Here is a 14,217-nt window from a genome sequence, read left to right as displayed (position 1 = left end):
AAGAACAGTTGCATGAATTGGGCATGGCCAGTCTAGAGAAAAGAAGGACTAGGGGTGACACAATAGCAGTATTCCAATATTTGAGGGGTGCCACAAAGGAGGCGGAGTGAGCATTTTCCAAAGCACCAGAAGGCAAGACAAGGAACACTGGATGGAAACTAACCAAGGAGAGAAACAACCTGGAATTGAGGAGAAACTTCCTAATAGTGAGGACAATTAACCAGTGGGACAGCCTGCCTTCAGAAGTTGTAAATGCTCCAACAATGGAGGTTTTAAAGAAAAGACTGGACAGCCATCTGTCCAGAGTAGCGTAGAGCAGTGATGGCGAACCTATGGCACACATGCCAAAGGTGGGATGCAGTGCCCTCTCTGTGCGTACACGAGCCATCGCCCCAGCTCAACTCCGCCGTGCATGTGTGTGTACCTCCTGGTCTTCAGGTCCCTGCCACTTACAGTATGTGGGGAGGGTGAATGCAGCGGGCTCACACACACATTGCATTTGGGGGGTTCATGCGTGCATGCACATTCACGTGTGTTGGGCACTCAGTTCAGAAAAGGTTCACCATCATTGGTACAGAGTCTCCTGCTTGAGCAAGTGGTTGGACTAGAAGACTTCCAAGATCCCTTCCAGCTCTATTCCGATTGCTCCTCATTCACCTCCCCAACTGGACGTCCACATGCACTTATTTCTGGTGATGAGCGTGGTTGTGCTTAGCCCAATGTTATGTAAGTAGTTTAGAATGTGTGTGTCTCATTCATTTACTCCTCGGGAACTAGGCCTGGCTGCAGCTCTACAAATAGCCGCTCCTGCATAACTGCTTATAATAATTGACATAGGGATTAAATTGTTTCCTCAGAGGTAACTGGGAAGGGATCCTAAACTTTACGTCCCAGATAAACCAGGCAGGAAATGGGACTTCTTCCTTGTAGGCTACAGGATCAGAATCTTGTGAGTCTGAAGGTAGAAACTTCAAGCTATGACTTTAACTGCCCTAACCATTAGGCCGGGTCCTTTCTAAGTTTCTTCCTCTAACCTTTAAGCTACTAGGGGGTTCCTCTCTTTCATGATTGTCTTCTAAACAGCATTTCTTCCCCTCATCCCTCAAGGTCATTCTTATACACCATCACCCCTTAAGGGCAGAAAACGGCAGAGTAGATCTATTGCCGGTTCCCTCACGTTGGACTCGTGTTCCAGGCAGAGCAAATTATGGCCACGGATTTCTGTTTGTTACATGTACACATGTTTGAAAGTCTCAACTGAAGTTGAAGTGCTGTCTAACAATCCTTCCATTGGAATGAGAGAATGTAGAGTGACATTTTCTCTTCCTGTCTCTATCATCATTTTTGAATCGCAGCCAATGATGTTCTGATCGTTGCTCATGATAGGCAAAGTGTTGGTGTCATCCTTTGTCTTGGCTGGACGCCCTTATTAGCAAAGCTGGGGGGGAAATCTACTAATTGCAGCACCGCTACAGCCATGGGATGGGTCTGCCTCTCTGCTAATCCAGTTGACCAAGTCAGTGGTGACTCTTTCCAGAGCTGAGTTCCTCTGGGATTCTATTCCAGAGGACAGGGGCTGCAAGTACCTTGCTTCCTTAGACCCAGAAGAAGTTGGAATTGATGGGACACCCACTCTATCCAAATGTACTTTGTCATGGGCAGACAAAAATGGTGATTGGTGGTCTCTGGATAACCAGACCCTTTGCCATGAATGGCTTTATCAATAATCAACACCTTGAATTGCCCTCAGAAGCCAGCTGGCAATCAAAGCAACTAGCATAGCAGCAGTGACACATGAGAATAACGAGAAGGGTCCATAACTGCTGATGTTGTATTTTGAAGCGGCTCTAGCTATAGATTCCAGATGGTCTTCAAGAGCAGCTCATGTGCAGTGCTTTTCAAAAATCCAGGGCAATAGTGACTCTCTGAAGGGCTTGAAGACCTGATGCAAATGACCCACAAAATGAAACAAGTGTGAAACAAGCTGAGAGTCCAGAGGACTCCCAAGTTGCAGGCCAATATTGGAGGAGAAGTGCAATTCCATCCAAGGCAACCAAAGTGAAAACATCTCTGAGCCAAGAGCAGAACTGCACTGGAGTTTGTTCCTCCCCATCCAGACCCAAAGAGCCCCCAGACACTGAGTCGGTACCCTGGCGTCATCTTGCAGCCCAGGATTTAACATTCTGATGGTACCAAATCCCAAGCGGACAGATGACCTCACTGAGGAAGGAGACAAAACAGTGCAGCATAGTGCCTACTGCCCTGAGTCTCCGTAGCTGGTCAATGGCGTTGAAAACCACTGAGTGGTCAATGCATCAAAATCCGGTCAAGGCAGCAGCAGACGGATGCAGCACTGCTTTCCTAGCTTCATCAAAGGTCATTGACAAGTGTGACCAATACTGCCTGGGTACTATCCCCCCGTCTGAAATTATTCAAAATAAGCTGCTTCCTCCAAGATCTTCTGAAGTTGCTATCTGATTACTTTCTTCAGAAAGGGAAGATTGGACACCGGACAATATTGCCCAAGATATTGCTTGTCTCTTCAGCAAACAGCAGGAACACTGGATAATGTGTATTAGTAACATACTAAACTGGAGACCTGCATCACCTCCATAGGAGCAGGGCCTCGGGAATGTTCTCCTCTCATCCCTTGAGAAGTCTGATGCCCTCCCATTCCCAAGCAAAGGTGCTTTCAGGTGCTCTTCACATGGAACTCTTGGATTATCATTCAGCTTTGCTGACACCTTGGAGAAATGTTCCTGAACTGAGAAATGTTCTTCGGATGAGCACCTGGGACCAGCCAATCAGGCAGGTTGTCTGAATAGCCAAGGTCCCATCCAGGGGGGGACCACCCTTGGCTTGGCCATTTTCTCTTCTTTACACTTATTGCAAATGAGTCATTCCAGCGCAGTTACCTAAGAAGTATTTGCAGGAAACGTCGGTGGCCACTTTTGTCCTTAGGTGATGTAAGTTATTATTCAGAATATAAATATATTCCCTGCCACCCTGAAAAAGAAAAGAACCATGCAGAAAAACTAAACATATTTAGGCCCAGCTGGAAGGGATAAGAAAAGATTCTATTTATCACCCAGATATTTTTAAATAATCTATGTAAACTAATTATTTCTTTTCTCGTCAATAAGACTGATTTCCTATAACAGCATTGAGTGTTGATAAGTAGCTTGAAAATGCTCTTGAAATGCTTCCTCTGCGTATGTTTCTCTCACACTCGTTTTGTCTAGATCAGGAGTTCCCCAACCCCCGGGGCCACGGACCAGTACCGGTCTACGACCTGTTAGGAACTGTGCTGTGGAAGTGGTGGATGAGCGTGTGAAGCTCCATTTGCACACATGCAGGATTTAGGTTGTGCACATCAAACCATCCCCTCCCTCCGCCACCCCTGGTCCATGGAGCCAGAAAGAGTTAGGGACCGCTGGTCTAGATGAATAACCAAGAAACTGTATCAAAAAAGTAGAAGCCACTCTCCCTGTGTAGCCGAGAAAGGAATTGTACATACGGATTCAGACAATCAAGGTTTGCTTTTTAAAACTGTATTTGGAGGAAGAATAGAATCCAAGGTTACAAAGATCAGAACCGGTTTACAGCATGAAATTTGCCCTCTGTCCAACGACAACGGTCACCTTCTATTAAACACACAACGTACTAATGAAGTCAGAAACAAAAGGCCGATGTTTTGTCTTGTAACATCCTCTCTGTAACAGTTCCCAGTTCACTTCTGTCCCTTGAGGCTGGGTGTTCATGGACTCTCGGGTATTTCGCCTCTGCAACCGGGACATACGGCTGCAACCCACCAGAAAAAGATTGCTTGCCCTGGCCTCACGTCAGTCATCGCAAGACCTGTGGCTGCAGCGGCTTCTGTGGTTGTGCCCAGCATCTCCATCGAAGTGTCTGACACTGAATTACACTCGTGTGTCTAATTCTGACACTAATAAAGTCAATTACAAGTTCTTCTGTCGGTGTCCGTATACAATTGGCTGGTGAATAAATGGCTGGTTCTATCTGCTTTGGCACCGTTAATTAAAGACCACTTCCTGGATATAAGGCCATTATTCTCTTTAAGTGTGGCCACATTGTGTCATGTAATATGCAAAATGCACAGCAACTGGACTGATCTGCTCGCCCATCCACCCAATCAATCAATCAATCAATCAACCAACCAACCAACCATCATTAGTTTTATGTATGCAATGATTTTATGACCATTGGCCAGAACAAAGAATCCATCTCTCCGTTTCATATTCTGTCAATGAATCCTTAGCCTAATGAAATCATTCTTTATCTCCTGCTGTTCGACAGGCATCTGACAGGCAGTTCCTGGGCCCTGGAGAGTTGCTTGGGCAGCTGTTCTGAGGACAATATTTCAGCTGCTTGGCTGGTATGTATATTTTATAGCATCACAAGCTTATTTGACTGCATTAAGACCATAGAAACTTGAACAGGTCCATCTAGCTTCCACCCCCCTCACAACTCCAGTGCACAGCCAGTTGGGTGATCTCATCTAACAATCATCTATGTCTGCAAAGATTTAATTAAAAAAATACACAAGCAGATTAACAAATGTAACTTTTTTTTAAAAAAAAAAAGTGCCACAATTTTTACAGAATTATTTCTGGCTCCAGCTATGCTAAAAAAAAAAGTCTATCCCTCCCCCACCCCCCAGACCCCACCAGGCTCTCCAAACAAGGACCAGAGTCTGGTGTTTGGAGTCCTTCTGCTTTCTACACATTCAATGCAAAACCGGTCTACTTCTGCTAAGAACGAAAGCCGTGTCACGCAGACCGACGTCTTGCTTGACTCTGTCCTGACTTTTGCATGTCCTCCTCCCTTGGCCTCCTTCTCTGGCAAAGGGCTCCTTTCCAGCAAGAGAGGCGAAGGCCATGTCCTCCTCTGGATGCAGCCTGACCCTCCTCCCTCCACCAGTGGTTTGCAGTATCCTCACAGGTGCAGGTAAGGGAAACAGAAGAGCTCCACTACCTTTAGCCTCCCCGTCCTCGTCCTCCGCCCAGATTAAGGCTGAGCTGCAAAAACTCTCTCTCTCTCTGGCAAAAGAGTTTTCCTCCACTCTCTGAGCAGCTGTGAGCATCGAAAACCTTTCGTGCGATCAAACGGGAGCAATATTAGGGCCCGGCTCCCCCCCCCAGTGCAAATAATGCAACCAACAGGGCTATTCCCCTCTGGCTGGCTGCTCTTTTCAGCAGGCCAGGAAATCCATTCGTACCATCTTTTTGTGCCATGCTTTTCTGCCCTGGCTAATCCCACAGGCCCTCCACCCCAGCAGCACGGCAGAGAAGTCTCCCTGTGCCCCAGAGCAAGAGGGTGGCACATCCAACTAAGTCAGAAATCTGTTTTTTTTCCCACTTTAAATAACATTCTTTGGTACTAACATTACAAACACATTCTTTCGGTCAAAATTGCAACAAGTGAATTACAGAAGCAGCCTAAGCTTTTTACAAAGTGCTTTGGACAAAAAGAGAACTCAAGAGTTCCAGTAAAATTAAGGGACAGGATTGGGAAAAAAAGGTTTTCCCAAAGAAAAGGGGGAAAAACATAGATATAGGGATCCTTAACTATAGAAAATCTAAGATTCTTAAGCACATACATCCCACATCAAAAATAAAATACAAGAAATCCCAAATCTGCGATGCACAGCCGTTGTCATCAGAATTGTGATGTTGTCTAGGGTCAAATGCGTAGGTCCTTTCTTTGTGCGATGGGAATGCCCCCTTTCCTTCAATTTACGGCCTTCCTCCTTCTTCCCAACTGCCAAAAGAACAAGATCAAGCGTGCCCCGGGGTGGGGTGGGGGGTGGACAGGACCCCCTTCTGGAGCGAAGGAGCCAGAGGCAGCAGCAGCAAGACTATTGTTCATCCCCTCCCCATCCCCATTTGTCAGTTCTTTTACAATCCTGTGCATTTTCAGAGCGACTGGGGTCTGGCAAATAGCTTCTTGTATCACAAAAGGCAATTATCATATGGCAGAATAGAACGTACCCAAGCCTAAGTACACTTTTAAAAATGTGTAATAATTTCGATGCATAAAATGCACAGTACTAAAAATATGGACTGATGGCTATGATTTTGTAAATGCTTTTCATAATTCGTAAGCTTTCCCCTCCCCCCCTCCCCACAATTCCCTTAGTACTGCTGCAGCAGTAGTCCACCGTAAATAAGCTGAAGAACGTAAATATTTAACTCCCGGCCACCACTAATCCATTCTCCAATATTTACATGACATTCATTAAAAAGGATTTGAAAGGAATCTTCCAGAAATGGCCAGAAGACGAAGCTTCTCCTGGACCTGATGCACCTCAGAAGATGGCTTGATGCTGAAGAGACAGATGAGGAATCAAGCTGCTGGATGACAGGTTACAGCAACCATAAAGGAGTCATCCTGGGGTACTTGAAGATCTAGCATGTTCCCTCTGGTATCAAAAACATGAAGCAGCCATGCTAGATTGCAGAGGTCTACCAGAGGTGGCACTTTGGTTGCACGTGGATCTTGAAGATGTCAAGAGGAGCGCTGCCCTTTTGCAACAGCTTAGCATGAAGGACGCATGTTGCCCTTGAACTTCAAGATTTTCAGAAGATTTGAGCATGGGAGGAGAATACCCTGACACCAAGTACAGCATGCATGCATGGACACAGTTCCCCACAGCCAGCGCTGTGGAAGGCACATCACAAGTACAATGCAGTGGAGGGAAGCCGAATCAACACACTGATCTGAGCCATTGGGCAACTGCAGAAGTGCTTTTGGCGTTTCTGCCCAACTTTTGATGGACTTATCTTCATTCATTTATAGGGGCGCCTGAGGCAACATTTCAAAAAACCAATAATGAAATTATACTGAGTCTACAGGGAAGGAGGGTTAAGAGTGCGATTCATCTAGTTCCATGTATGTGGGAGGAGGAGGAGGAGGCTTTCAAACCAAGCACCCAAAATGTAGATTCTTGTCTTTAAAAAAGAGCTTCGTTGTGTTTTTCAGAAAAAAAATCTCTTGAGACGGCATGAAAAAGGTTCAGGAAAGCCCAAACACCCATTGCATTGTCACTGTTTGCTCTAAGAATGAGAGGAGAGGCAACCTCAGTACAGAAAACAGGGACATATTGCAATGGTTCTGTCTAATTATTGTTGTTAACAATCCAAAAATTAAAAAGCAGCCGAAATAGATTTATTTTAGCAATGCAATGGGCAGCATTACTCAGAAGGAAAAGCTAATTCAATGTATTGCTGCTTTATTGTTCTTGTTCCTGCAGAGATGAAACCGAATGCTGGTCATTTTAACTCTGTGTTGCTAGAAATTTAACCTTGTTTTTCCTTTAGCTGAAGCCTGGAGTGTGCAGGATCCATCAAAGACACAACAACGGCCAGGTAATTAATGATCTTAAGCATCAGATCAAAATGACCCAAGGCGGGCAAGTTTCAAAAACTCCGAGCAAGACATCTTGAAATCACAGCAAATGAAGAATCATGCCAGACCTCAGGAGGGCCATGCAGCCCTCCAAAGGTTTGATCCTAATTTCACCTTTGTTATTCTCAGTAGATGTCACCTTGTGATAAGAAGTGGTACCTAACAGAAAAATAAACCAAGATAATGTTCTCATTATAACCACGGGCTTTTCATACGCTCTCTTACGATATCCAAGGGCATGTTTTGAATTTTCTTTTCCCAGGTGTATTTTTTTTCTTGAAAAGCAAAACAAAACAAAAGAAAAAACCTAATTCACTCACGTGGCTTCTCTGAATCTTTGGCTACCAGCTCATGGGAATTCCTGGTCAGTGATACCAACGGTGCAGCTGGGTTAGAAAAAAAAATGGGACTTTTGTTTCCCATAAAAAAAGAGGTATAATTTGGGGAGGGTGGTTTTCCTTATCTCCTTGGATAAGGCAGTTTCTCCTATTGTTCCAACAGAAAGGAAAAGGGGGATCCATCATCGTTCTCTTGCGGTTTAACACAATCATCATGAACTCGAGTGAAGTTTGGAAGAAATTGTTCCGGGCTGGGCTGGGTTAGGACAATGCGGACGGAGGTACCCAGGATGTCTCGCCGAGTTGTACGATTTCTGAGACAGTTCCCTGCCATGCAGCAAAAAGCCAGTGATCCAAAGAAGCCTCTAGGAAGTGAAATGAATGGCCTGCAACGAGAGGCAGAGCTAAGAGGAGGCGAGCAGAGACTGGGAGAGCATTGGAAGCTGCGGGAAGGGAACAAAAATACAACTGAGAACTAAAGGGAGGGAGGGAGGGAGAGTCCATGGAAAGATTAAAAAAAGCTCACAACTGGAATGTGTTCACATTCACTGGGCAAATGTTTTTACTTCTGGCTCATGGTCCACAGACGAAGAAAGATGAAGTAGTACTAGCTGCAAAAAAAAAGGGCCCCCATCATTTCTGGGCGTTGGGAAAACTTCCATCCCTTCTTATTCCTCCCAAGAACCACTGCATGAAGGGGGCTCTCTGGGTTAGGGAACCGTGGATGTGAGCATCTTCTGAGTGATCTTCTACAACAGCCACTGCAACGGGTGACCCCCGGCTCCTCGGCTCTGTCCAAGAGAGAAAATGTAGCTGAAGGTCTGAGTGCCGGGAACACGATGGCTGTCTGTGGTCTCCTGCTCGAGCAGGGGGTTGGACTAGAAGACCTCCGAGGCCCCTTCCAACGCTGTTATTCTGTGTGCATAGTTGGACCAATGATGGGTGTCTCGAGCCTGATTGTATGTGCAAAGAAAGCCCTCTCTGAAACTAAAGTCTAGCAGGAGCACGGATCATTTGTGTCAACTACATTCTCTTGGTCTGGTTGGCGTCTCTTCGTTATTTCCAGGGACACTTCAGACCTTTTCTCAGAGAGACGATAAAGAGGCTGCCAGAACTGCTAAAACAAACCCAAAATACACCCCTCTCCCCCCCAAAAAAACATCCAGCTTGAAAGTCTCCCCTTAATCCCCAGCATTTAATGACCTGCTTGCCATTGGTTAGAAAACAAACAGCAGCAGGGAGAACCACCAGAAAAGCGCCGATGGACGCTTCCTTTTGGTTGCAGAGGGGCCACCAAAGCCACGGTGGGGAATGCACAAGCACAAGAATGTAAACAGTGCCGCCGGGCACCACGCCACAAAACCGAAAGAGAAAGTCCATGCATACAGTGAGCCACTGAAGCCGGCAAATGTCCAGAGTAGATCTCTCAAGGTGAAGGCAGTTTGGGGGAAAGCAGAAAACAGAAACCTGAAAGGGGGTCCAGCAAAGAGTTCTTTGTGGTTACTGTGCATCTGTTGAGGACACACAGCGTGCCAAGGCACTGCAGTGCAGGAGTCCTGGGACCCGAGGAAAAGGAGGCCCGTCCGCCGCTCGCCATCACTGGGCGTGGAAGTAGATGGGTTTCACTTTCCCGGAAAGGATCTTGGGGACCTGCACCGAGATGATCTCAGCCATCATTTCAGGATAGTCGACGCTCACCATGTGCGACTTCACCAAGAGGTCAAATGTAAACTGATGCAGTTCTCTGGCAATCTAGAGGAGGAAAAGGGAGGTTGTCACAGGGAGGCACCCTTGTCTTGCTCAGCATGCCCTTCCAGAGACCTTCTGCCCTGAGGGCTGCCAGCTGCATTCTGTGCCAGGCCTGCAGCTTTCTTTTGGATCTTTGGCCTGCCACACTTTCTATGATTCTACTATGCCTTTTTCTATTGTGGGAAAATGGGACGGGGGATTGTACGGAGTTAGATGCTAAGTAGCCATAACAAAATTCTTTCTAGAAAGCCAAGGTCATCCTTTGTCTCTGCACCGCTGCACCTGACTGGAACTGGGTGGGTGGAAACTGCCAGCATGCCAGTGGGAGATTGGACCATGGGATGGACTTGTGGGTGTGGGGGCAAGATCTTGAACTTTCAACTAGGTGAGGAAAACCGGGAAGCTTTCGGATTTGGGTTTTCCCAGATGTGCCAACATGGCTCTCTTCATAAATTAGAACTTTGAGCAATACTTTGCCTTGGACTCTGGTTTACTTCTGGATGCTATTTGGAACCCTGACATTCTGAGGGGCTGAGCAGCCACTGGTGGTTCCAAAAGAGAGATGTTTGGGGTTGCTTCAAAGGGAAGGGGGAAGAATACGTGGGGGTGCCTCATATCCTATTGTCCTGACTGGACTTGTGTTGTAAGAGCATTTTATTCTCCCGTAACCAGAAAATGCACAATGTTCTGCAAGGTGTGACTTTCTGTTTTGTTTTGCTGACACTTCTAGAGCTACCCACGGCAAGTGATAACCCACACCCCCTTCTTCTCCTCATCTGAGCCCACTGCCCACTGTTGCACTCTCATGGAAACTTAGCGAATGGAGCTTCCCCAAGAAGCCTCCCTGGCAGGGACCACCTGAAGAGGCCTGAGGGAGCTTGGCTCTGAGCCAAAGAAACAACACAGAGCAAGAATTAAGAAGAACTATTTCCCCCCAAGCTGCACATGGCTGTTGAGTGGTGGGCCAGAAACCCCAGTCCAGAAAGATAGAACAGGAACTAAACTTCCTTTTAAATTTGATGTAGTTAATACTAATACAGCAACAACTTTGTCTACAAAGTTTAAAGATACAAAGAAATTTATATGTACACTTTTGCAGCTCTCGGTGTGTGTGTGTGTGTGTGTGAACCCAAGGATTTTGAGGCTGCTTGCAGCTCTGGGGCTTGAGGTTGTGTATCACTGTGCAGTGTCCATAAATCTGGAGGAGCCTCCAACAGAGGAGTTCCTATAAAAGGAGTAGGTGAATTATATTTACAATACCTTGTTTTCCCAAAAATAAGACCTCCCTGGATAATAAGCCCAAATGGACTTTTGAGCGCATGCACTAAAATAAGCCCTCCCCGAAAATATTGCAACACAGCAGCAGCCATGAGGTGACCACGCTCCCCGCACCTCAAAAATAATAAAACCTCCCTGAAAATAAGGCCAAGTGCTTATTTCGTGGTTCAAAAGAAAATAAGACCCTGTCTTATTTTTGGGGAAACACGGTATAATTATTCACCTCTTGCAAACTTCCGTATGCAAGTCTCCCTCGATCTTTTTCCAAAGTGATTCTGCAGGATTCTGTGGGCTTGGAGCTTCCTCTTTTTTGAAGCCCTTCTTAGTCTGAGCAGACCTTGCCCTGCACCCCAGGGTCCTTGGCCAACTCTCCCTCTTACCGGCTGCACAGAGTCCAGGAGCTTTGTGAGCTGATAGAAGCGACGTGAACAAGACGTGGGGTTCTTCCTTTTGCAAGCGATGATCCGGTCCAGCTCCTTGATGTAGTTCATCCGGAGCTCGTCAAAGAACTTCTGATTCTTCAGCCCATCCACTGGAACTGAGGCAGAATAAGGAGAGGAAATAAAAGGCTTGGAAGCAGACCAAGGAAAGAGCCTGAGGAATACTAAGATGTGTGTGCCCCCATCTCTTTGGCGGGAGGTGAAGGAATCTCCTCACTTACAAAGGCCCAACCAACAGCAGGGAAGCTGCCGCGGAGAACATAGAATGTAGACTAAAAGAGTTGGAAGGGATTTTGGAGGTTATCCAGTCCAACCCTCCTGTACTAGCAGGAGACCCTATAACCAGTGATGGAGAACCTATGGCAGAGCCATCTCTCTGGGCAACAGCAGCCGTCACTCCTCCATGCGCATCAGCCAGCTGGTCTTTGTGGATGTGGGAGCGCCAGAAACTAAAAAAGCAGCTCCTAGGCATACATCCGTGCGCCGGGAAGCTGAGCTTCCGGTTTCTGGTGCACGCATGCACACTGGCCAGCTGGTCTTCGTGCATGCCTATGCACCAGAAACTGGAAGACCAGGTGACTGGTACGCCTGTCAGAGAGCTGCACTTCTGGTTTCTGGCGCTACCCCCCCTCCCCTGCGTGCTCCCATTTCAGCACTCAGTGCCAAACTGGTTCGCTAACAGTGTCCTATACCATTTCAGACAAATGACTGTCCAGTCTCTTCTTCAAAGTCTCCAGTGATGGAGCTCCCACAACCTCTGAAGGCAACGTGTTCCACTGGTTAATTGTACTCACCATCAAGAAATTTATCCTTAGTTCTAGGTTGCTTCTCTCCTTGATTAGTTTCCACCCATTGCTTCTTGCCCTGCCCCCAGTGCTTTGGAGAATAACTTGTTCCCCTCTTCTTGGTGGCAGCCCTTCAGATATTGGAAGCCTGCTATCATGCCTCCGCTAATCCTCCTTTTCACTAGACTAGACATACCCAATTCCTGCAACCTTCCTTCCTATGTTTTAGCCTGATAAAGCTTATTTGCGGCTGTAGTTTCTTAAAGAGGTCCTGCCCATTAGCACCGTGGATCTCACCTACCATGCATCATTTACAGAAACAAAATAGATGTTGAGACTCTAGAACAAGTGCAGAGAAGAGCAACAAAGTTGATTAGGGGACTGGAGCAGTGGTGAAATGCATTTTTTTTTTACTATCAGTTCTGTGGGCGTGGCTTGGTGGGTGTGGCAGGAGAAGGATACTGCAAAATCCCCATTCCCTCCCCACTCTAGGGCCAGCCAGAGTTAGCATTTGCCAGTTCTCCGAACTACTCAAAATTTCCACTACCAGTTCTCCAGAACCTGCTGAATTTCATCCCTGGACTGGAGGCCAAAACATAAGAAGAACAGATGCAGGAATTTGGAACTGGGAATGTCTAGTTTGATGAAAAGAAGGACTAGGGGAGACATGATCGCCGTCTTCCAATATCTAAGAGGATGCCACAAACACGAGGGGAACAACCTATTCTTCCAGGTTCCTGAGAGCAGGACCAGAAGTAATGGGTAGGAAATCAGGAAAGAGACATCCAACCTAGAACTAAGGAAAAAAATTACCTTAATTTGTTTAAATTTAAACAATTAACCTTCGGAATGGCCTGCCTCCAGAAGTTGGGGGGGGGGAGCTCCTTCACTGGAGGTTTCCCAAAAGAGTCTGGGCAGATATTGATCCGGAATGATACAGGATCTCCTGCTGGAGCAGGGGGTTGAGCTAAAAGAGCTCCAAGGTCCCTTTCAACCGTGTTATTTTATGTTTTGTGCTAAGTACAAAGACAGGTACATGAAAAATGCTAGCAGCTTACTAATACTGAAGAGGAGCAGAGCCTTCATACAGAGAAATTCTTGAGGAGTAATCTGAAGCCATCCAAATTCTTGAGAGAGATGCCGCATCCTGACACATTGGCTGTACATTCTGGATTTGTGCATCCGGTACCTGGGAGAAGAAAAGAAGAAAGACATAGGTAAAGTAATGGAATATTGGTATATATATATGAATGGAATATTTAGAATATTTTGTTTAAAATGAAGAAACAATAATTGTAGTTGAATATATGAGACACAATGATAAAGATGTATTTATATATATATTGGATATATATTTTATGATTTTACATATAACTGAAAGTAATGATACATAAATATAAAATGTTGGTGAACCTTTATATATATACGATGAGACCTAAATAGGCTGATGAGACCTAAATAGGTTGAAATAGATCTATACTAGTCTCCCTTTATTTATTTATCAGCACAAATACAACACAAACATGTGTGTGTGTGTGTGTGTGTGTGTGTGTGTGTTGTATTTGTGCTGATAAATAAATAAAGGGAGACTAGTATAGATCTATTTCAACCTATTTAGGTCTCATCAGCTAGCCATACCCTTACTGGGAATCGAACCAGGGCTGTATTGCCACTAAGTCACAGGCTCTCCTCCTTATCAGCTAGGCCAGGGAAATAGGTACGTATTAAGTTTACAACCCCTGGTATGCCCAAATATGGGAGGAAGCACAAACACAACACAAATAACAAAGGCAACATTAAAAATAATGGCTTTCTGTCTGGATGGTTTCTTGGGATGAGCCGATAGACAGAGAAAGGAAGCAGTATGCTTCCTCCCATATTTGGGCATACCAGGGGTTGTAAACTTAATACATACATACATACATACATACATACATACATACATACATACATACATACATACATACATACAAGAAATATCAGAATAAGATAGATGATACCATAATGATATGTTATTATTAGATTTACAATGATGTAACAGATAGCTAGCATACCTATGAATGCAATCTTTAGAATACATGTTTAAAAGGAAGAAATTATAAGAGTAAACTGAATATATGATTTATAATGATAATCAATGTATTAATGTATATTGGGTTGATAACTGTTGATTTTATATGCAACTGAAAGCGGTGACGT

At 45.5% G+C, this 14,217-nt stretch overlaps 1 protein-coding gene across 1 annotated transcript in view; it reads right to left on the bottom strand.

The window, feature by feature from the left end:
* Positions 1-3,535: 3,535 nt before the first annotated feature.
* AR (androgen receptor) overlaps positions 3,536-14,217 on the bottom strand; it is a 186,027-nt gene continuing 175,345 nt past the window's right edge. The window contains exons 6-8 of the mRNA XM_081963987.1: positions 13,077-13,207; positions 11,174-11,331; positions 3,536-9,518 (exon numbers count right to left, since the gene is read on the bottom strand). Coding sequence (XP_081820113.1) covers positions 9,363-9,518; positions 11,174-11,331; positions 13,077-13,207 — 445 coding nt within the window. The 3' untranslated portion in view covers positions 3,536-9,362. The remainder of the gene's footprint in view (positions 9,519-11,173; positions 11,332-13,076; positions 13,208-14,217) is intronic.

Source organism: Natrix helvetica (assembly GCF_964273705.1).
Source record: "Natrix helvetica genome assembly, chromosome: 11".
NCBI lineage: Eukaryota > Metazoa > Chordata > Lepidosauria > Squamata > Natricidae > Natrix > Natrix helvetica.
The sequence above is the reverse complement of the archived record's forward strand: the minus strand, read 5'-3'. Positions and strand labels throughout refer to the sequence as shown.